Raw genomic sequence first — 21867 nt, forward strand, 5'->3', positions numbered from 1 at the left:
GAGAGGGGAAAGCAGCTCCCTGCTGAACAGAGAGCCTGATGTGGGCTCCATCCCAAGACCCTGAGATCATGACCTGAGCCAAAGGCAGAGGCTTACTTAACCCACTGAGCCACCTAGGCACCCCAGATTTTGTTTATTTTTTAAGATATTTACTTGTCAGAGAGAGAGAGAGCATGCATGCAAGCAGGGGAGCAGCAGGCAGAGGCAAAAGCAGGCTCCTTGCTCAGCAGGGGACTCAATCCCAGGACCCTGGGATCATGACCTGAGCTGAAGGCAGCTTCTTTTTTTTTTTTTTTTTTAAAGATTTTATTTACTTATTTGTCAGAGACAGAGGGAGAGAGAGCTAGTGAGCACAGGCAGACAGAGAGGCAGGCAGAGGCAGAGGGAGAAGCAGGCTCCCTGCCGAGCAAGGAGCCTGATGCGGGACTCGATCCCAGGACCCTGGAACCACGACCCGAGCCGAAGGCAGCTGCTTAACCAACTGAGCCACCCCGTCATCCCTAAAGGCAGCTTCTTAATGTACTGAGCCACCGAAGCGTCTCTGATTCCATTTAAAACAAGCAAACAAACAAACAACAACAACAACAAAACCCAAAGGAAGTCATAAATATTATTTTGTAAATTGATACAATTTTGTACTTTAATTCTGAAAATTTCAAAAATAATAGTAAAATAAACATTTTTTTGTTACAACCCTTTGCATGTATTGAGAGATGGGTGTACACATGGAGGTTGGGTACATGAATATTTTATGCCTTTGAAGAGTGCTTTGCTTAATATTTGGCTTTATTCCTTTTAGTAGTTCTCTGGACGGTGGCAGTAAAATTTGGTTGGGCTTGGACAGGTCATTCTGCATCCTCAGATTTACCACCAGCCCCAGGTTTGGATTATTAGATAATTAAATAGTAAGATTCTGACCAATTTCTCTGATTCGTTTTCTCGTCCCATTGACTACTGTTGCCTAGTACCCATGTATTCACAAAGACTGTCAGTTCTAAAAGGAAGTGAGAGTGGAAAAAATTGTTGCATTCTCTTAGGAAAATATTTTCTTGTAACCCAGATATCTTTTGTTTTCACTCAGATGGTTCTATTTTATCCTGCAGAGACAAAGCTTGGCCCTTTATGCTTGTTGGGAAAGAAGGATGATGACCAACATTTCCCTCTAGGAGGTGTTCAGGAGAAATGTTGCTAAGCTGCCTTAGAAAATAGGTTGTAAACAAAAACTCAGGAACCACCCTTCCTCCTCCCATTATTATCTCAGTTAGTACATTTTAGCTCAGATTCTAATGATTTAAATGCTGTAGTTCTCTCCTCTCCTTTTAAAACCTGTGACTTTTGTCAGTGAAGAGTTTTATTACTATACTTCCTTTGCCTTGCCTTAATAGTGCTGTTTTGATGATTTTTAGGCCAAGCATTTAGCAGTCTAAATGGTGGACAGTCTTGGACATTGTTGCTTGATTGTCACTGTAAAGCTGTTGAGTATTTGAGACATAGTGGGAGGAGAAATAATTCTGTTGGCATTTGGTCAAAGAGCTTTCCCAGACTGGTTGCTTTAAGTGTTTATAAAAAGTTTCTACAAGAACTTGTTTATAGTTTGCTACAGTGTTACCCAAAACTTCTTAGTCTTATTAGTGAAGCATGTAAGGCATGTGTATTGTGGATTATGCTCTAAATGGACATACACATTTTTCTTGAAAATAACTTGTAACTCGCTTTTTCCAAACTTAAGAAATTCTTCAGTTGGTACCATAAAAGTGGAATAATTCAGTCTTCAGTCATGAGCTTGCATTCTTGGAGATAGGAAGGTGTAACTGTGTTTTGGAGGTAAGAAAACAAAGAAGGGTGATTACTAATATAATGGCAGGAACATTCTGTTAGAGCAGTATAGAAACAGAAGTGGTAAAACAGATGTGCAGAAACCGCCACACAAGCAATACTTAAAAAAAAAAAAAAAAAAAGAACCAATCTTCCATGTAAAAGTACCACATTGCTAGGCCTTAGCCTCAGACCTCAAATGGCACATAACCCAATTGTAAGAGATTTCTATTTTAAAACTTGAGAGTATAAGGGAAGCAATCCTGTGTGAATTCCTTAGGAGGAAAGCTGTCAGTGTTTCTCCCCTTTTCTGCTTCTTTTTCTTTGTTTCTTTTCTTTTCTTTTTTTTTTTTTTTTTTTTTAAGATTTTATTTATTTATTTGACAGGGAGAGGGAGAGAGAGCATGTACAAGCAGGGGCAGTGAGAGAGGGAGAAGCAGGATGTGGGGCTCAATCCCAGGACCCTGGGATCATGACCTGAGCCGAAGATAGATGCTTAAGTGACTGAACCACCCAGGAGATCCTCTGCTTCTTAATTTTGGACCTGAGTTTCAAGAATGGTCTATCCCTGTCTATAGGTGCAACAAGCTCTTGATTACATACCTAACAAGCTCTTACCATTCTCTGACTTTTGAGTGGGCATAGGAAGAGCAGTGAGCTGTAGTAAAGATGATGGTTATCTTTAGGTACAGTTGTTACTTTAGTAGTCATTAGGACTTGGAGGCTTCTGGGAGTTAGTGCTGCTGGAGAAATCTGTAATAATTTTAAAAGAATGAGAAAGCCTAGATTGGAACTGGGGACAGAGTTACGAATAAAAACCCCTGGAAGGGTGCCTGGGTGGCTCAGTGGGTTAAGCCTCTGCCTTCAGCTCAGGTCATGATCTCAGGGTCCTGGGATCAAGCCCTACATCAGGCTCTCTGTTCAGCAGGGAGCCTGCTTCCCCCACTCTCTCTGTCTGCCTCTCTGCCTACTTGTGATCTCTCTATGTCAAATAAATAAATAAAATCTTAAAAAAAAAACCAAAACCCTTGGAAAAGCTTTCTAGTTCTGTTAATGGAGTAAAGCTTATAATTATGGTAATCAGAACATTTATTTGAGGGAGATAGAGGTGGAATTGGCCTGAAGTTCTATGAATACATACCCTGGGGGCACTGAGAAATTCCTCCCACTCATCTCTCCTTAGTTACGTGACCAACAAATCAAAAATAGCCTCATGGAGTGAGGAGTAGAGCCAGTCTTATATACTAATGTGTACCCTGCGTGCTGGGTTTAGCTTTTAGATTGAGCAAACATTAAAAAGACTACTTTTCCCTATGGTTTGTGCTGTTTGTTTTAGATAAAATGGGGCAAGAAGACAAAGCCTTTTTAGAAAGTTTTTGCTAAGCAAGGAAATGTACATTCTTAATTGTCTTGAAAAAGGAAATGTTGAGTACTGATAGCCTTGATGTTGACATCCTAGCCTCATGTTTCAGTAGTTAAGGGTTATAAATAACAGGACATAAGGACATGTTATATGAAGCTTATAATTTCTTATCTGTAGAAATTCTGTATTTAGCACAAGGTTTTTGATGGTCACCCTTCTGCTTAAAATCTTTTGCCGCTTGTTGCCTGGAGAATAAAGCTTAAAATCCCTGAGCTTTGGTGTTGAAAGTCCTTTGTGGTTTGAACCCAGTCTAGTCTCAGGTTCTTTTTTTCTCCTCTTCCTTTTGCAACCTAGGTTTTTGCTGGGCTAGTTTCCTGATACCTGCCTTATGGTTCTTTGTTCACGGCTTTTTGTGGGATGTCCTCCTGACCCTTTCTACTGGCCAAAATGCTATTCATTTTTGAAGGCTCCAGCTCTTTTGTTTGCTTTTGTATATTCAGCTAGAGCCAAAGGTATGATTGGGTAGGTATTAGAAGGTAAGCACTGTGTGCACTTAGTGTAAATATTTAGGCTTACCTGTCATGTCACAATGTCATGCTGCATATAGTAGATGCAAAAGACATTGTAACTAAATTACTGAAGTAGATACTATAAATTGGAGTATCTACGTGTAATTTGCCTTAAAATTTTTTTGACTACTAGTGAGTTGTTGACTCATAGCCAAAAAAGAGAAGATTGTAATGTCCAGTATGCATTGCTGTGAAGTTTAGATTCAGATTTGAAGTAGACCATTCCCTTTTATACTTTCCTTTTTTATTTTTAATTTATATTTAGTTTAATTTATATATATTTTTTTAAATTTGAATTCAAGCTAATTAATTAATTTCAGTTCAGGGCGCGCTTAGCATCTTAATAGCCTCCCTTGCAGCATTCCTTCGGGCGTCTCTGTTTATGAAATAGAGAAGAATTTTCCATTTTAAAGAAAGCCAACTTCCTATGCTCCTGTAGTCTTTTTGTGGGAGTACGGTTTCGGATTTGTGGTTTTTCAGCCCTTTTCCCTTAAAGGCTTGGTATAGTTAACTATACTAAGTTAACTGGTGAAGATTTTTATTGTTAACTCTGCTTCGATGTCAGTCAAACTTCTGTCAGTCAGTGTTTTTTCACCTTGCTGTCTATTGATTAATAATAACTCTCTTGCTTACTGTTCTATAGCTGCCTGGAAAAGAATGCTTTCATCATTGTCTCTCCCCTTCTAGTGTGAGGCTTTCTCTTTCATTATCTTAAAATAGGCAGCTCCATATTCGTGGCTGATCATAACAGTGAAATGACAGAATATCCTATTAGGAATGGTTTTCCCAAAACAAAACTTATCAGTGTGTGTGGTTTTTGTTTTAAGATTTCATTTATTTGAGAGAGAGAGAGAGAGAGAGAGAGAATGTGAGGGAGCAAGGGGGAGGGGCAGACCCGGGAGATCATGACCTTGGCTGATGCTTGACTGAGTAGCCACCTAGGTGCCCCAATTCTTGCCAGTTTTTGTTTGTTTGGAATTTCTTGAACAGCTAAGCTTCAGAATTATGACTTTTAGTTCTGTGTTTCCTTTTGATTTCTGATTCCTGTCTCTTTTTTTTTTTTTTTTTAAAGATTTTATTTATTTATTTGATAGAGAGAGATCACAGTAGACAGAGAGGCAGGCAGAGAGAGAGAGAGAGGGAAGCAGGCTCCCTGCCGAGCAGAGAGCCCGATGCGGGACTTGATCCCAGGACTCTGAAATCATGACCTGAGCCAAAGGCAGTGGCTTAACCCACTGAACCACCCAGGCGCTCCTGATTCCTGTCTCTTTAATTTGCATGTTATTTTCTTCATCCCCAATTTCAATTCCAGGGAGGTCACTAAGCTAGTGCAACACAAGGGTGAGTTCAAACCAACAGGTACCATGAGTCATTTGCTTCTACACCTGGGCAGCCAGCGTGTTGCTGTTAGGTGTGGTTGTATCTCTTAATGAACTGTCAGAACAGATCCTTAAATCAGGTTGTGCCAGTGGGGAGATGACAGCATGGTTCTTAGAGAGGCATTTCTAGATCTAATAGGCAAAGACTTAGTGGATGTATAAAAAGACTAGCTATATTTGGTGTCATGTAGGCTGTTCCAAAATACTTTCAGTAGTTGTTAATGAAATATTAATGCACTTATTCATATATTTAGTTGTAAACACAATTAACAATCTTTTTTCCTTTCAGATACAGTAGTTAATAAGTTTAGTTAATTAAGCTTTTGAGAAAGCAGCATTTAATTGACCATGATTAAATATAGGTTTCAATAGGCATAAGTAAATTGTGTGAAAAATATGCCCCTGTGATTTACAGACGTTCACTGTAGAAGACAAACATATAGGCTTCTTTTTGAAAGTGGAAGGTATTTTGAAAGTGGAAGGTAGGCTAAAAGGCATCTATCCTGTGAGAGGAGTGTTCCTGTTCCCTGTGGTCTGCAGTCACTGTTATTGTCATTGCCTGTGCCCTGCCTCCAAGTTGACTGTGGCTTGTGGATTATTTGCATCTAAAACTTTTATTTGATCAGTCCTCTAAATTCCACTTGTTCCTGTTTTTTCTGTGTACTGTGTCCATCTTTGTCATCATAGGGCTTCTTCAGACTTGCAGTTTTATTTTCTTTATATTCTGTTGTGTTACCATTTTCCCTCAGAGGTTCTCAGCATTTTTATATACATTTCAGCCATATTTTAGACTTCTGGATCTTTGATTAAGTAAATAATGCTCAGAAATGAATGCAGTTCCTCCAGTTGCAACCTCTTTGTCACCACTTGTCAATATTTTCATTTATAAATTAATAATCATGGTTTTCATGGGTTCATTAAGTGCTTGCCTTTTCATTGTCTAAGGTGACTGTGTGAGAACTGCACCTAGTAAAGTTAGAAAGATAAGTAAGTGAAAGATAAGTGAGACATGTGTTTTGCCCATTAACTTCCACATGTACAGGTATGTCTAATAATGAAGAACTATTATTATTATTATTTTTAAGAGCCACTAATTATTAAAGGAATCTGTTGCCCTTGGGCAGGACCTGGACTCTGGATAAATTGCAGGTTTTACCCACTGGAAAAGAAAGAGCCCACCAGAGAACCCGAGTTAGGAAAGGTCTTTCTTTCTTTCTTTTTTAATTTTTAACTTTTTTTTATATTTATTTTTTATATATTTTCAGCATAACAGCCTTCATTATTTTTGCACCACACCCAATGCTCCATGCAATCTGTGCCCTCTTTAATACCCACCACCTGGTACCCCGACTTCCCACCCCCCGCCCCTTCAAAACCCTCAGATTGTTTTTTAGAGTCCATAGTCTCTCATGGTTCACCTCCCCTTCCATTTTCCCCCAACTCCCTTCTCCTCTCTATCTCCCCATGTCCTCTATGCTATTTGTTATGCTCCACAAATAAGTGAAACCGTATGTTAATTGACTCTCTCTGCTTGATTTATTTCACTCAGCATAATCTCTTCCAGTCCTGTCCATGTTGTTACAAAAGTTGGGTATTCGTCCTTTCTGATGGAGGCATAATACTCCATAGTGTATATGGACCACATCTTCCTTATCCATTCGTCCGTTGAAGGGCATCTTGGTTCTTTCCACAGTTTGGCGACCATGGCCATTGCTGCTATAAACATTGGGGTACAGATGGCCCTTCCTTTCACTACATCTGTATTTTTGGGGTAAATACCCAGGAGTGCAATTGCAGGGTCATAGGGAAGTTCTATTTTTAATTTCTTGAGGAATCTCCACACTGTTCTCCAAAGAGGCTGCACCAACTTGCATTCCCACCAACAGTGGAAGAGGGTTCCCCTTTCTCCACATCCCCGCCAACACATGTTGTTTCCTGTCTTGCTAATTTTGGCCATTCTAACTGGTGTAAGGTGATATCTCAATGTGGTTTTAATTTGAATCTCCCTGATGGCTAGTGATGATGAACATTTTTTCATGTGTCTGATAGAAGAAAGGTCTTTCTCTTGAAGGTGTAGTTAGATGCACTTCCACTTGCTCTTTGGGCAACTTCTGAGCTGATTTTTAGGGAGTGCAAAGCTGTGAAAATACTACTGAGGGTTTGGTATCAGATGGGTGCATGTATTAGGCATGGTGAGGGAAGCAGAGAGGGGAGAGCATTCCATTTGGTCAACAGATTGTGTTTATAGCTTTGCCTGGTTCTGAGCTGTCTAGAGAAAGAATTCTAGAGCCACTGTAATATAAGCATTTTATGAGGGGGAGATGGTACACTTAACTATAATTCTTTTTTTTTTTTTAATTTTAAAGATTTCATTTATTTGAGAGAGAGAGGGAGAGCGAGAGAGTGAGCGCACAAGCAGTGGGAAGGGATAGAGGGAGAGGGAGAAGCAGACTCTGCTGAACCAGGGACTCTATCCCAGGACCCCGAGATCATGACCCAAGCTGATGGCAGATACTTAACAGACTGAGCTACCCAGACACCCTAACTATAATTAATTCTAATTCCTTAACTATAATTCCTTTATTCATTCAGCAAATATTTATACTTAGTACCTGCTGTGTTATCAGGCCCTGTTCTAATCATTGAAAGCACTTTAATTTTTGGTACATGTACATTTAAGTTGTCCTATAAACCATATTTTTGCTTCTGGAAGCTTGTAAGCATAAGCTTTATGATGTAAATTACTATATTATGAACTTAGAAGCAAATGAAAGAAAGTTTAAGAAATAAAAATTCGGGGCGCCTGGGTGGCTCAGTGGGTTAAGCCGCTGCCTTCGGCTCAGGTCATGATCTCAGGGTCCTGGGATCGAGTCCTGCATCGGGCTCTCTGCTCAGCAGGGAGCCTGCTTCCTCCCCTCTCTCTCTCTGCCTGCCTCTCTGCCTACTTGTGATCTCTCTCTGTCAAATAAATAAAATCTTAAAAAAAAAAAGAAATAAAAATTCATTTTGCATTATTAGAGGGGTGGTATTACTGGATATTCTGTTGAAAGAGTAGCTATGAAGAAATCATGAAAGATTTGGTGTATCTGTGTTCGGATTTGAGACCAATTAATTAGACCTGTAAATAACCTTTCTACATAGTAGTTTTACTTTTGCTTGAAGTTCTTTTGGTGCCAGGTGCAGCTGATTCTGAAAACTGAACAAGGTGCTGCTCTATAGTATGATTAAATTATGCAGTTCTTTGTTTTTTTGGTGGGTTATGCTGTAAGTCATTTTCACTTCTCCACCCTTGACAGTGTTATATACTTATATATTTTGTTTCTTTTGTTTTGTTATTTGAAAATTATTTTAACCCAATCCCTTTTTAACCCACCTTTAATATAAGAAGTATTTTTTATATATATTACAGTTTTTTTCTCTACATTATGTAGTAACTGTATCTTTTGGCTTCATTTTTTTCTACTCTAGATGCAGAGCAGTTCTTTGAGTTGTTTGTTGTTTGTTTTAGGATTTTTGGAGGAGTGCCTGAGTGGCTCCGTTGGTTAAGCATCTAACTTCCTTTTCAGGTCTTGATCTCAGGATCCTGGGATGAGTCCCTCAGACTATTGGCTCGAGTGAGGAGTCTGCTTGTCCCTCATTCTGCCCCACCCTCTGCTCATGTGTGTGAGTGCCATCATGCTCCTTCTCCCTCTCTGTCTCAAATAAATAAATATAAATAAAATCTTAAAAAAAAAAGATTTTTGGATAGTTAACATGAGTGGTAATAGAATATTCCTACTTAGTGACAGACTGACTGCAGACTTTGTTCAGTGGACTGACTTAGTTTTGCCAACTAGCTCCTTAGATCTAAAAGAGTTTGGTGAGGAGGAGAAAATCCTAGAATTTTTGAATGGTCACAGCTTTGGGACAGAACATAAAGTAGCAAGGCTGGTGGTTATTTAGTCATAGGCATTTTCCCTCATTAACATACCAAATTTCTTTGAGCCGCAGTGCAGACTTCTTTCTGCCAGACCTATTCTCTGCAGTTTTGTTAGAGAGAACAGCATGACTGTTGAGATAGATCTCTGGGTCAGCAAATAGTCCCCATATCACCAGTTGAGATTTTGTATTTAATTTTAATCTTTTGTTGTTTAGGTTAGGATATTTAAATATTTGGATGTTTAGTATAGAATTTTCTGTCTTTAAAGTGATCTTTCTCTCTTTTTTTGGTTTTGTGTAACAAGATCTGTGAATAAGTATATTAATATTATAAAATTGTTTATGTGATTGGTCCGTGTGAGTTTTTTAAAAAGTATGAAATTGAAAGGCTTATGACCAACTTAGATGTAAACAGTTTAATTTTTTTCTTTTCTTTTCTTTTTTTTTTTGTAAGATTTTATTTATTTATTTTACAGAGAGTATGAGAGACAGAGACACCACACTAGTTGGGGGAGATGGAGAAGCAAATTGTCTGCTGAGTAGGGAGCTGGATGCAGGGTTCTATCCCAGGACCCTGGGATCATGACCTGAGCTGAAGGCAGATGCTTATCCCAGGCGCCCCTTAATTTATTTCTTTTTTAAGCAAGTATGTTTATTTCTAAAGGCTCAAAGTCTATGTTTATCTCAAATTATACTTAGTTTTTCTTCCAGTGGAGTAAATACTACTTAGTATTTGTATTTTATACATAAACATCTACCATACTATGTTACTTTTGCCACAGAACTTGGCAAAAGTATTTTGTAAAACAACGTATTCTCACAGTACAGCTTTTTCAGTGAGAGCTTTTTCACTTATTTTTAAAGTTTTTACTGTACGATGTACCATAATATTTTACATGGCCAGAGTTTCTCACCATCATAGTCTCTCTCAGTGTTTTCCTGTGAAAGTCCATAGTCACACTTGGCTGAGTAGCTATTAAAAGTTTTTTGTTTGTTTGTTTGTTTTTTTAAGGGATATCTGGCTGGCTCAGTTGGTAGAGCAAGCGACTCTTCATCTCAGGATTGTGAGTTTAAGTTCCACAAGATTTATTTATTTATTTAACAGAGAGACAGAGAGAGGAAACACAAGCAGGGGTAGAGGAAGAGGGAGAAGCGGGTTTCCCACTGAGCAGGGAGCTGGATGTGGGGCTCTATCCCAGGACCGTGGGATCACGAACTGAGCCGAAGGCAGACACTTACCCACTGAGCCACCCAGCTGCCCACCCAAAAAACTTATTGTGGTGAAATATACATAACATAAAGTTAACTATTTTAACCATTTTAAAATGTACAATTCAGTGATATTAAATACATTTTCATTGACGTGAACCATTACCATTATCCATCACGAGAACTTTTTTCATTATTCCATACTGAGCAGCTAGCTATTTTTCACTGTTTTTAGTGGAAGGGCATCCCATCTGGTTCTGCCTGTATTTTGTTTTCTTGCATCAAGTTTTTCTTTGCAGCATTATATCAATGTGCATATTTCCCCTCTTCTCATTTATTTATTCAAGAAGTATTTATTGAGCACCTTATGTGTATATGGTAGGGCGTGGAACCTAGTGATATTAACTGTTACCTGTAATAATTTAAATACAGAACTACCTGCTGCTAGCCACACTAGCATTGCTATAGTTTTTTCAAAAATCAAAAGGAAAAATATTTTTCTTGGGGATGTTTGAATTATGACCAGACTTAATAGGAAAAAAAAACACTTGAGTAGAAGCTCCAAGTCACATCACACATCTGGGGAATCTAGAAGATTTATTGTGGTTATGAATAAAAGCTGTACAATGCTCTTGGGTTTAAGTGTCAAAGAGACATAAATGTTACCTATATCTAGATAAACATTATGTCCCATTTATTTATTTATTTAACCTCCTTTTTAAAGTGGATAAATCTGGCTGTAGAGAAATATATCAACTTTCCATCTGGAGATATACCATATTAGAATTGCCTAGAATTTGGCAAAGAAAGCATCATCATAAATTGGAATAAAAAGCATTGGCCTTTCCATGCTATCCAGTGCCTTTAAAATGAGAATGGAGGCATGGGTAGAGATTTTAAATGGGTGATTTGTTTTTCTTCAATGTGACTGACAGAGTTGCTCCTAAGATACTGGGGTATGGATTAATTAGAGTGCTGAGTTTTTGTTTTTGTTTTTGTTTTCAATTATACAACCCAAAGAGAATTTTTAGTAGCTATGATTGACAACATAAAAAAACACAAGACAAACACATTAGGTTAATCAAATTCATTTTTTCTGTGTCTTTTTTTCTTTCTTTCTTTTTTAAACCTTTCCTGTGTGAGGTCTACTTTTTGTAAAGGCTTCCCTTTTTGAGGTCTACTTTTTAGGTCTCGTTGTGATAGGTAGGGGATTGTGTGTTAGGCTCCTTAAAGGAAATAGGTTAAGTGTGGGATGTCCGTATAATCCATTTTGTCTAAACCTTAGCACCTCTAGAATGAGAGAGAGTGTTATTAATAATTATGTCAGAGAACACCTGGGTGGCTCAGTTGGTTAAGCATCCCACTCTTGATCTCAGCTCAGGTCTTGGTCTCAGAGTCATGAGTTCAAGCCCCATGTTAGGCTCAATGCTAGGTGTGGAGACTACTCAAAAAAAAAATATATATATATATGGAATTATGTCGGTACAGCAGGTCTCAACCCAGAATTGTCCCAGACAGATTAGGACACATGGTCACCCAAGTTAAAGCACGCTGTTGTAACTTTGCTAGCTAGCTTCTGTTTTGGCAATCCTCATAGGCTGTGGAAATTGCATTTGTGGAAATTATCACTGTGAAAGGCCTGTATTGTCAGTGACATCTCCATCTCAGGGCTAAGATAACTTTTTATTTAGAGCACACTGAACTTGAGAGGTTGAATGAGAAAGAAAAGGTAAAAGTTTTTAATTAACAGACTTAATTTTAATTTAATAGGCAAGAAGGTTTTATAGGCATGAAATGTAATGGAAGAATGTTTCCTTTTAAATGTACAAAATTATTGTCTTCTAATTCTAGATTAACTCCATAAAAATAAGTAAAAAAAACTGAGCACTTAAGGGACCTGGCTGGCTGAATCAGTGGAGCATGTAACTCTTGATCTTGGGGTTGTAAGTTCAAGCCCCATGTTGGGTGTAGAGATTACTTAAAAATAAAATCTTTAAAGTAAAAGCAGGGATGTTTGGGTGGCTCATTCAGTTGGGCGTCTGCTTTTGGCTCAGATCATGATTCCGGAGTTCTGGGATCAAGTCCCATATCGGGCTCCTTGCTCAGTGGGGAGCCTGCCTTCTCCCTCTGTACACAAAAAGAGCACAAGCTTTTTCTGTCTGTCTTTCTCTGACGAATAAATAAAATTTTTAAAAAACAAAAACTCCAAAAAACTGAGTTCTTGCTTCCTGATAAAATTATGTTGCAAGACATTGATTACATATTTGATTTTTATTGTTCAGTGCTTTTATTTAGATTTTTTTGTTAACCTTATTTGATGGAGATGTCATAGTGTTTCTGTGGATAGCCATATAACTGCTTGATCTGGTGGCCTTTTACATTGTATGTAAAGGAATATGTGATACCTATATCACATAGAGTGACTTTGGAGGAGATAGATTTTTTTCCCTAGATTTTTCTTTTTTTAAGTTTATATATAATAATACTGACTTTTTTGTGTATTTCTTTTTTTTTTTTTAAAGATTTTATTTATTTATCTGACAGAGAGAGACCACAAGTAGGCAGAGAGGCAGGCATAGAGAGAGGAGGAAGCAGGCTCCCTGCTGAGCAGAGAGCCCGATGCGGGACTCGATCCCAGGACCCCGAGACCACGACCCGAGCTGAAGGCAGCGGCCCAACCCACTGAGCCACCCAGGTGCCCCTTGTGTGTGCATTTATGTGAACTTTAACATGTGTAGATTTGTGTAACCCCCCCCTAAGAATCAGGATATAGAACAGTTCCGCCACCCTTAAAATTCTCTTGTGCTATCTACTGGACTGAAACCCTCCTCTCATCTGCAGCCCCTGGCAACCTTCGATCTGTTCTCCGTTCTTAAGCTCTTGCCTTTTGATAATCATTTGTAACATTTGGAGATTGGCTTCTTTCACTCATCATAATGCCTTTGAGATCCACCCATGTTATTCCATGTATCAGTAGTTTGTTCCTTCTTATTGCTGAATAGTTTTCCATTGTATGGATTTACCACAGTTTGTTTCACCAAAATTGTTTTCAGCCACTATTTCTTCAATCTTTTTTTTTCTGCGCATATTCTCTCTTCTCTGATGAAGTGTTGTTACACCTTTTGGTATTATTTCACAGATTCCTGAGTCTATGACCTCCTTTGAGAACACTGTTGTTCATTCCTTAGAATCATTCATTCAGCAAACAGGTTTTGAGCACTTGTTTTCTATTCTCTTGTTGATAGGCAGCTATTTCCAGGGTTTTTTTTGTTGTTGTTGTTGTTTTTTGTTTTTTTCCTATAATAAAAAATGTAGCTGTAAACATTCTTGTCCATTTCTGTTTGGGTACGTGGCCCAGGCTTTCTCTATGGCATTTGCCTCTGAGCAGGATTGCTAGTGTATAGGATTTGGAATTTTTCTTAGATGCTGCCCAAAGTGGTCACACCAATTTACTTTTTGAACAACAGTATATAAGAATTTACATTGCTCTAAAAAAGTTTTTTTAAAAAAAGAGTTTACATTGCTCTATATCCTATTAAATACTTGGTCTTGTCATGTTTTTTGTTTTTGTTTTTTTCTTTTTTTAAGATTTTGTTTATCAGGTGCTTGGGTGGCTCATTTGGTTAAGTGTCTGCCTTCAGCTCAGGTCAAGATCCCAGGGTCCTCCCTCCTTGACAGGGAGTCTGCTTTTCCCTCTGCCCTCCACCCCCCACCAACCTGTGTTGTTCTCCCTCTCACTTGCTCTCAAATACATTTTAACAAATCTTTAAAAAAATAAAGATTTTATTTATTTGAGAGAGACAGAGTGAGAGGGAGAAAGCATGAGTTGGGAGGGAGGGGCAGAGGGAGTGGGAGAAGCAGATCCCCCTACTGAACAGGGAGCTTAATGCAGGGCTTGATCACAGGACCCCAAGATCATAATCTCAGTTGAAGACAGACACTTAAATCAACTGAGCCACCCAGATGTCCCAGATTTTTTATTTTTTACATATGTAATAGATATGAAATGGAATTTTATAGTCTTTGTAATTATTCTGATTATGAGTGAGGCTGAGCATTTAAAAAATATATTAGCTATTCATGTTTCTCCTACTATAAGTTGACCGTTATTATCTTTAATCTATTTTTCTGTTTAATATGCGCTTTTAAGATGAAGTTGAAATGTTTTCTATATAATTATAGTTTTAAATATTTGTCCTTGATGAAACAACTCTTTCAATGGATTCTGACATGAAATTAAGGGTCTCTAGTTTAATCTTTCATTTTTTATTTTTTTAAAGATTTTACTTATTTTTGGGGGGGCTGGGGGAGAGAGGGAAATAGGGAGAAGCAGACTCATGGCTGAGCAGGGAGCCCAATCCTGGACTTGATCCTGGGACTCCAGAATCATGACCTGAGCTGAAGACAGATGCTTAACCAACTGAGCCACCCAGGCACTCATATCTTTTTAGACATTCTGTTTCAAAAATCTTTGTTCAGAGCTTCTGGGTTGGTAAAATGTGGAGATGTGGGGAGAATGGTATGCTGGGAGAGAGCATAGAAGCTCCTTCCCACATACCTTGCCTTATGCATGTCTTCCATCTGGCTTTTCCTGAGTTTCTGACACTGTCTCCAGATAGATGGTGTCAGAATTGAGTTGAATTACAGCATAACCTGCAGCTGTCCAAGAATTGTTTATTGGTAGACTGGGAAACCCCTTCACACACGTTTATATTGAGAACCCAGAATATTTGTTGTATGTCAGGAAAGGGAAATTGGCATAGGAGAACAATCCCATGTGAGATTTGAAACAGTGATCATCTATGAACCATGAAAGTCGGCCAGCTTATCTCTGCAGAAGCCCAAATACAGTTTTCATAAAAGAGAGACTATGTAAGAAAATTCACATGAATAAACTATACCTTGATGAGTTTCAAATGTCAGTTTCACTTTAAATGGTTTTAAAATGCATTTCTTATCCAATCATGGCCACAGGAGTAAAGATCTGTCAGATGCAAAACTCTTCAATAACAACCTCTGTGTCAAAACTTCTGTCTCAACTTAAAAACATGTATCTGGTCCAAAAAAATCCTCATTTTCTGAAAGTTTGTACACTGTTTTGTTAAATTTTATGGACTCAATATGTTCTCTGTATAAATTCAGATTGGTGATACATTGCAGCAGCTGAAACATATTTAGTATTTTAAAACCAAATCATTTACTTCATGTGTAGACCTCATGTCTAGATAAGGAGCCGTTTTTAGCTTGTATATCATGTCAGTGTTGCCATACATTGTTGGCAAAATATTGTCCCAATAACAACATGTTTGTACACTGCTAGGGAAATACAGTTAACCTTTGAACAATGTGGATTTGATCTACGTGGGTCCACTTATATGTGAACACAATATTATAAACACAAGTCTGCTTGAAAGATTCTCTTCCTCTGCCCCTCCCCCTCTCTAAAATAAGTAAATTCTTTAAAAAAGATACATCGTATTCTTTTTATCCTTTGATATGTATTTTTTTTAAAGACTTTATTTGTTTATTTGACAGAGAGAGATCACAAGTAGGCAGAGAGACAGGCAGAGGGAGAGGGAGAAGCAGGCTCTTGGCTGAGCAGAGAACCCGATATGGGCGGGGTTCGATCCCAGGACCCTGAGATCATGATCTGAGCTGAAGGCAGAGGCTTAACCACTGAGCTACCCAGGCACCCTGCTTTGATATGTATTAATCAACTTTTATTGGTAAGGCTTCTGGTTGACGGTAGACTATTAGTAGTTAAGTTTTTGGGGAGTCAGATGTTACACACGGATATTTGATTATGTAGGGGTCAGTGCCCATAATGCCTGCATTATCCAAGGGATACTTGTACAATTCTTTTATTTATTTATTTATTTATTTATTTATTTTAATTTTTTTTTTTTTTAATTTATTTGACAGAGATCACAAGTAGGCAGACAGGCAGGCAGAGAGAAAGAAAGAGGAGGAAGCAGGCTCCCCGCAGAGCTGAGAGCGCGATTCGGGGCTCGATCCCAGGACCTTGGGATCATGACCTGAGCCGAAGGGAGGCTTTACCCCACTGAGCCACCCAGGCGCCCCAGATTTATTTATTTTAGAGATAGAACACAAGAGGGATGAGGGGCAGAGGGAGAAACAGAATCTCAAGCAGATTCCCTTTTGAGCCCAGAACCTGACAAAGGGCTCAGTCTCCTGATTCTAAGATCATGGCCTGAGCCAAAACCAAGAGTCGGCTGCTTAACTGACTGAGCCACCCCGGTGCCCCAAACTGAGCAGTTTTTTTTTTTTTTTTTTAAAGAGAGACAGTGAGAGAGAACATGAGTGAGGAGAAGGTCAGAGGGAGAAGCAGACTTCCCATGGAGCTGGGAGCCTGATGTGGGACTCGATCCTGGGACTCCAGGATCATGACCTGAGCCAAAGGCAGTCGTCCAACCAACTGAGCCACCCAGGCGCCCCCAAACTGAGCAGTTCTTAAACTGTCCTTATGTTGCTGGCTTCTTAGTTGGCTTTAAAAGCCAGTCGAGGTGGTAGTTTTGTTTCTTAGTGGCCATGCTTTTTATATGTGAGGTGTACTCTGGATTAGAGATGTTGTAGTTTAGTAGTAATGCACATTAAATAAAGAAAATGAGGTAAATGTACATTTGCAGTAGTCAGTCTGTATCATACTTGACGTTTAACAGTCATGTTCATCTGCCTGTTCATGATACAGGGAGCCCTGTCTTTGACAGATTATTTTGCCAGATGTCCTGGGTTTCCTTCCCCAATGGAGCAGTGTGAGTCACATGAGTCTGGCCTTGATCTTAATGGAGGTCAGTTTATATATGGTTTGTAAAGATGCCAAGTAGAAAACAAAGATTTTTTGAAGTTCAACCCTTGCTATGCCTTATGGGACAAACTTTTTGCTTCTTGTGCTCTGTTGTGCAGATGCCTCATATGGGTAGCAGAGAAGCCTGAGCGAGAAAGGACAGGGAAGTTTTTTTTATTTTTATTTTTTTCACTGTGGAGTTTTGTTCTACCCCAAGGAAGGTAGTGTATTCCGGGAAAATGGACAGCATACTTAGCCTATTAATTGCTCTAGGTCTGGTTTCATTTTTTATTTAGGTGATCGCTGAGACTTTTCTCATTTATTAAATGGAAGTAATATTGCTTCCCTTGTGTACCCATGAGAGATGTCAGGATAGGTAGGTTTGAGGCTTTTCTTTTACTGCCTTTGTAGAAGCAGCATGTGGCACATAAAATACTACTAAAAAAGTCAAAAGAAAGCAGCAAGTATTGCCAAACAGGTAATATTACTGAAGAAGCTAATTATCCCCACTGTCATATAGAATATTGAAATACTTATATTTCTAGAAATTTCCAAATTATGGTTACCTTTGACTGAGCCATTTGTGTATAATACCTATAGCGGGTGCTATAATAAGATTATAAAGAATTAAAAGATGATGGGGTGCCTGGGTGGCTCAGTCATTAAGCGTCTGCCTTTGGCTCAGGTCATGATCCCGGGGTTCTGGGATTGAGCCCCACATTGGGCTCCCTGCTCAGCAGGAAGCCTGCTTCTCCCTCTCCCTCTGCTGCTTCCCTGCTTGTGTTCCCTCTGTTGCTGTGTCTCTCTCTGTCAAATAAATAAATAAAATCTTAAAAAAAAAGAATTAAAAGATGATATAATTTAAGTCTTGAATTTGTAGAATGTTTCTATTCTTAAGCATTTCATAACTTTTCCTTTATAGTGAATTGAAAAACCTAAGCAGGGATTTTTATAATTATTTGTATGACATACTGTTGGCAGAAATAATCATTTCCATATATATATCACTTTGTAATTAAAAAAAAGTCTGTTTCATATATTACATCAGAGGAGACCTGCAGAGGTTAAATTATGTGCTGAGGACATAACACTGTCTATTGACCAATTCAGTTTGAATCCAGAGCTTCTTGGTGTCCATCCCATCAAAATGTCTTTTTTTTTTTTAAGATTTTATTTATTTATTAGAAAGAGACCACAAGCAGGGGAAGGGGCAGAGGAAGAGGGAGAAGCCGACTCCTCTCTGAGCAGGGGGCCTCATGTGGGGCTCTATCCCAGGACCCTGGGATCATGATGTGAACCGAAGTCAGACGCTTAACCAACTGAGCCATCTTGGCCCCTCCATCAAAATGTTTTGATGGAGAGAATAATCTGCAGTAAATATGGAATGTGCTTTATGCTTGAGTGCTAAGAAGATGCAGGCATTAATAAAGTTGAGAAAATATTCTTCCCTTAGACTGTATCAGTAGTTGTGTAACTAGCACTATGGTGGTGGTAATAACTGTGAACAGCAACAAAACAACAAAACTTATAAGCACATTGGAAGGACAGACATGAAGCAAGTATAAGCAATCTTAGGTCTTCATTATATTTCAGGTTTTGCCTGTTGCATGGGTCACCATAAACCTCGTTCTGTTGTATAATTGGAGGCTGTTAAATCCTCTAGTTTGTAGACCTGTGGTGTGTGTTCAGTGAAACTGAGTTATAGCTGCTGTAGCTGACTTATAAGCTTGGAATTTATGGTAATAGAAACTTTAAATATCCCAAAGGGTGGAAAGAGCCCTTTTCTTAAAAGAGCAAGGTCAAATATCTATTTTGAGTTTGAAATGGAGCAACAGGCAGTTTCTGAGGAATGCTGTTTCCAAGTTCAGAGAAACTATAGTTATGCCACTATGTGTAAATATGGTGGTTTATGTGTGTCATGTGGATATAAATTTCTTTTCTGTTGAGAGACTCTAATTTTAAGCAAGAAGGTTTAATGTTTCCAATATGATTTTTCTTTTCTTTGTTTTCTTTTCATTTTTAAAAGCTTTATTTAAAAAAAAATTTATTGTGTTGTCACCATAAAATACATCATTAATTTTTGATGCAGTGTTCCAAAATTCATTGTCTATGTATAACACCCAGTGCTCCATGCAATATATGCCCTCCTTAATACCCACGACCAGGCTACCCATCCCTCCAACCTCTCCCTTCTAAAACCCTCAGTTTGTTTCTCTGAGTCCACAGTCTCTCATGGTTCATCTCCCCCCTTACTCCCCCCTTCACTTTTCCCTTCCTTCTCCTAATGTCCTCTGTATTATTCCTTATGCTCCACAAGTAAGTGAAACCATATGATAATTGACTTTCTCTGCTTGATTTATGTCACTCAGCATAATCTCCTTCAGTCCCATCCATGTTGATGCAAAAGTTGGGTATTCATCTTTTCTGATGGCTGAGTTATATTCCGTTGTATATGTGGACCTTAAAAGCTTTATTTATTTTGAGAGAGAGAGAGAGAGAGAGAGAGAGAGAGATTGTGCTCAAGTGACGGTGGGGTTGGGGGCGGAGGAGTGAGATAGAATCTCAGGCAGACTCCCCACTGAAAGTTGAGCCTGACTCGGGGCTCTGTCTCACCATTTTGAGATCATTACCAGAGTGGAAATCAAGGGTTTGACACTTAACTGACTGAGCAATGCAGGTGCCCCTCTCTTCTTTTTTTAGTTTTAAAGTAAGTTCAAACCAGATAGACCAGGTAGGATTTTTTTTTTTTTTTTGACTGGATACCGCTTAGTCTTAGGCTCCTTAGATTTGTACTGTTTACAGATCTCTCTAATGAGTTAGTTTTCCTCTCACAATTTACAATGATCCAAGAACACGATTATCCTCCCCAAAATAAGAAATACCCAGAACATGAATGGATGATGCAAAAAAATTTAATGAGTTGTCAAAACTAATAGCAACAATACCATTTAACATTTACTGCACTTACTAAATACTTACTAAATACTGGGTACCAAGAACTTTTTATATTTGCTAATTCTTTATATCAAAATTGTAAATAAACATGTCATAGTTTATAAAATACCTTCTTATCACAATGTAACATTCATGGAAATGTCTTGTGAAGTAGATGATACTCATTCTAACATCAGAGGGATCTGAGTCTCAGGTTGTGATGCTACACCTGGTTATGATTTATTGATTACAACTTATTGAGCATTTATTGAGTGCCTGACACTGACACTTGTATTGTTTTATGTAATCCTCAAAACCCACTATGCGGCAAGTACTATTTTTAAAACAATTTTTTCCAGATGAAGAGACTGAGGTTTAGAGTGATGAAGTCACTTGCCCAAGATTACATAGCTAGTATTAGAGTAGGCAGAATCACCTCTAGCTTATGAAAAGCCCTTGTTTGAATTAGAAAAAAACGTGCCCCCTGTGGTGAACCAATGAAATAACTGAAACTTCTGGGCTGCCACACTATTCTAGGTAGTAGCCTGGGGGCTTGTGTTAGGTGTCAGTTCTTCTGGCACCAGCACCGGTGGGCCCTCCTTCCAGGGTGGATGGCGTGGTGGCTGAAAGGAGGCAGAATTTCAGCCCCATTTTGCTTTCTTGGCCAGGTGCCCTTGTACTGTATATAAACTTTGCTACTCTGCACAGTGGTCTTACAGCTAGGATTTCAACCCAGCTATGTCTGACTCCAGAGCCTGCACTGTGTTTAATAGCATACTGCCAGTTAATGGCAAAGTTGAGACTTTAACCCACATTTTTCTGACCATAAACACTTTGTTCTTTTTGTTATGTACCAGTTGACTTACAAATGGTACTGGGGTTCCATATTGTGCTATGCCCATTGCCTAATTGCACAGGCATTGTTTGCTGGTGATGGTAAAGATTTCTAAGGGCGTAAAAGGGTAGAGCTAAAGAATTATAACCTCTCAAGTCTCATGATTAAATGTGTTTTTCGTTAAATGTAGCTCAAGACTTGTATTGAATTCCTGATTTCACCACCCTTTTCCCTATATCATTTTGACCAAATTAGGGACAGAATATAGTATAATTAAGAGCATGGACTGTGGAATCAGACTACCTGGGATTGAATTCTAGCTGTTACTTACTAGTAATGTGAACTTGGGCAACTTTCTTACTGTCTTTTAGCCTGGTCTGTAATAGTGGAAGTGGAGTGGGAAGTAACAGTTCCTATCCCAATGAGCTGTGGGAATTACTAGATGAGTTAGGTATAGAAAGCACTTAGAAAAGGGCCTGACACATGAATATAGTAACTACTATTTAATTAATTGCTAGCTGATGTTGTTATTAGTATTACATAGTTATGGGGTTTGTGCCTATAAGTCTGTAAGGTTTTTCCGGCGAGATAAACACACCACCAGGCAAAGTGAGTGTAAGGCAAGGTTTATTAAAGGTTCTCTCCGGTGAAGTTTCAGGGCCCAGGTGAAGGGGAGCCGAGAAAGTTGCACCGGGAGGAGGTGGGCACCCTCGGGCGAGGTTCCGCAACTCTGGAAAGCAGAGTGGGGGAAGTCTCGCCCAAGGCAGGGAGGAGGGGGCTTTTAAGGGGTCTTGGGGAAAGCTCAGGGGTCTTTTGGCAAGTTTCCCTTATTTGGATATCCCTCCTGCTCATCGGGATCCCATTGGTCCACAGGAGCCCAGGGCGGGGGTCTCAGGTTCCTGCTTGGGCCTTTGTTCTCCTGTCCGAGCTCAGGTGGTGTGGCGGGAACTTTCGCCATCTTGGTCCTTTGTTCTCCTGTCCGAGCTCAGGTGGTGTGGCGGGAACTTTCGCCATCTTGGTCCTTTGTTCTCCTGTCCGAG

General features: G+C 39.0%; 1 protein-coding gene across 4 annotated transcripts in view; it reads left to right on the forward strand.

Moving 5' to 3' along the window:
* The window catches only part of MCU (mitochondrial calcium uniporter), a 198748-nt gene that overhangs the window by 41347 nt on the left and 135534 nt on the right, over window positions 1-21867 (forward strand). For 3 of the 4 annotated variants that reach the window (XM_059397715.1, XM_059397716.1, XM_059397717.1), the window contains one exon: window positions 8693-8789. The exons of the other annotated variant lie outside the window; for it this stretch is intronic. In XM_059397715.1, coding sequence (XP_059253698.1) covers window positions 8784-8789 — 6 coding nt within the window. In that variant the 5' untranslated portion in view covers window positions 8693-8783. The remainder of the gene's footprint in view (window positions 1-8692; window positions 8790-21867) is intronic. 4 annotated transcript variants of the gene reach the window in all.

This window comes from Mustela nigripes, chromosome 4, assembly GCF_022355385.1.
Source record: "Mustela nigripes isolate SB6536 chromosome 4, MUSNIG.SB6536, whole genome shotgun sequence".
NCBI classification, from domain to species: Eukaryota; Metazoa; Chordata; class Mammalia; order Carnivora; family Mustelidae; genus Mustela; species Mustela nigripes.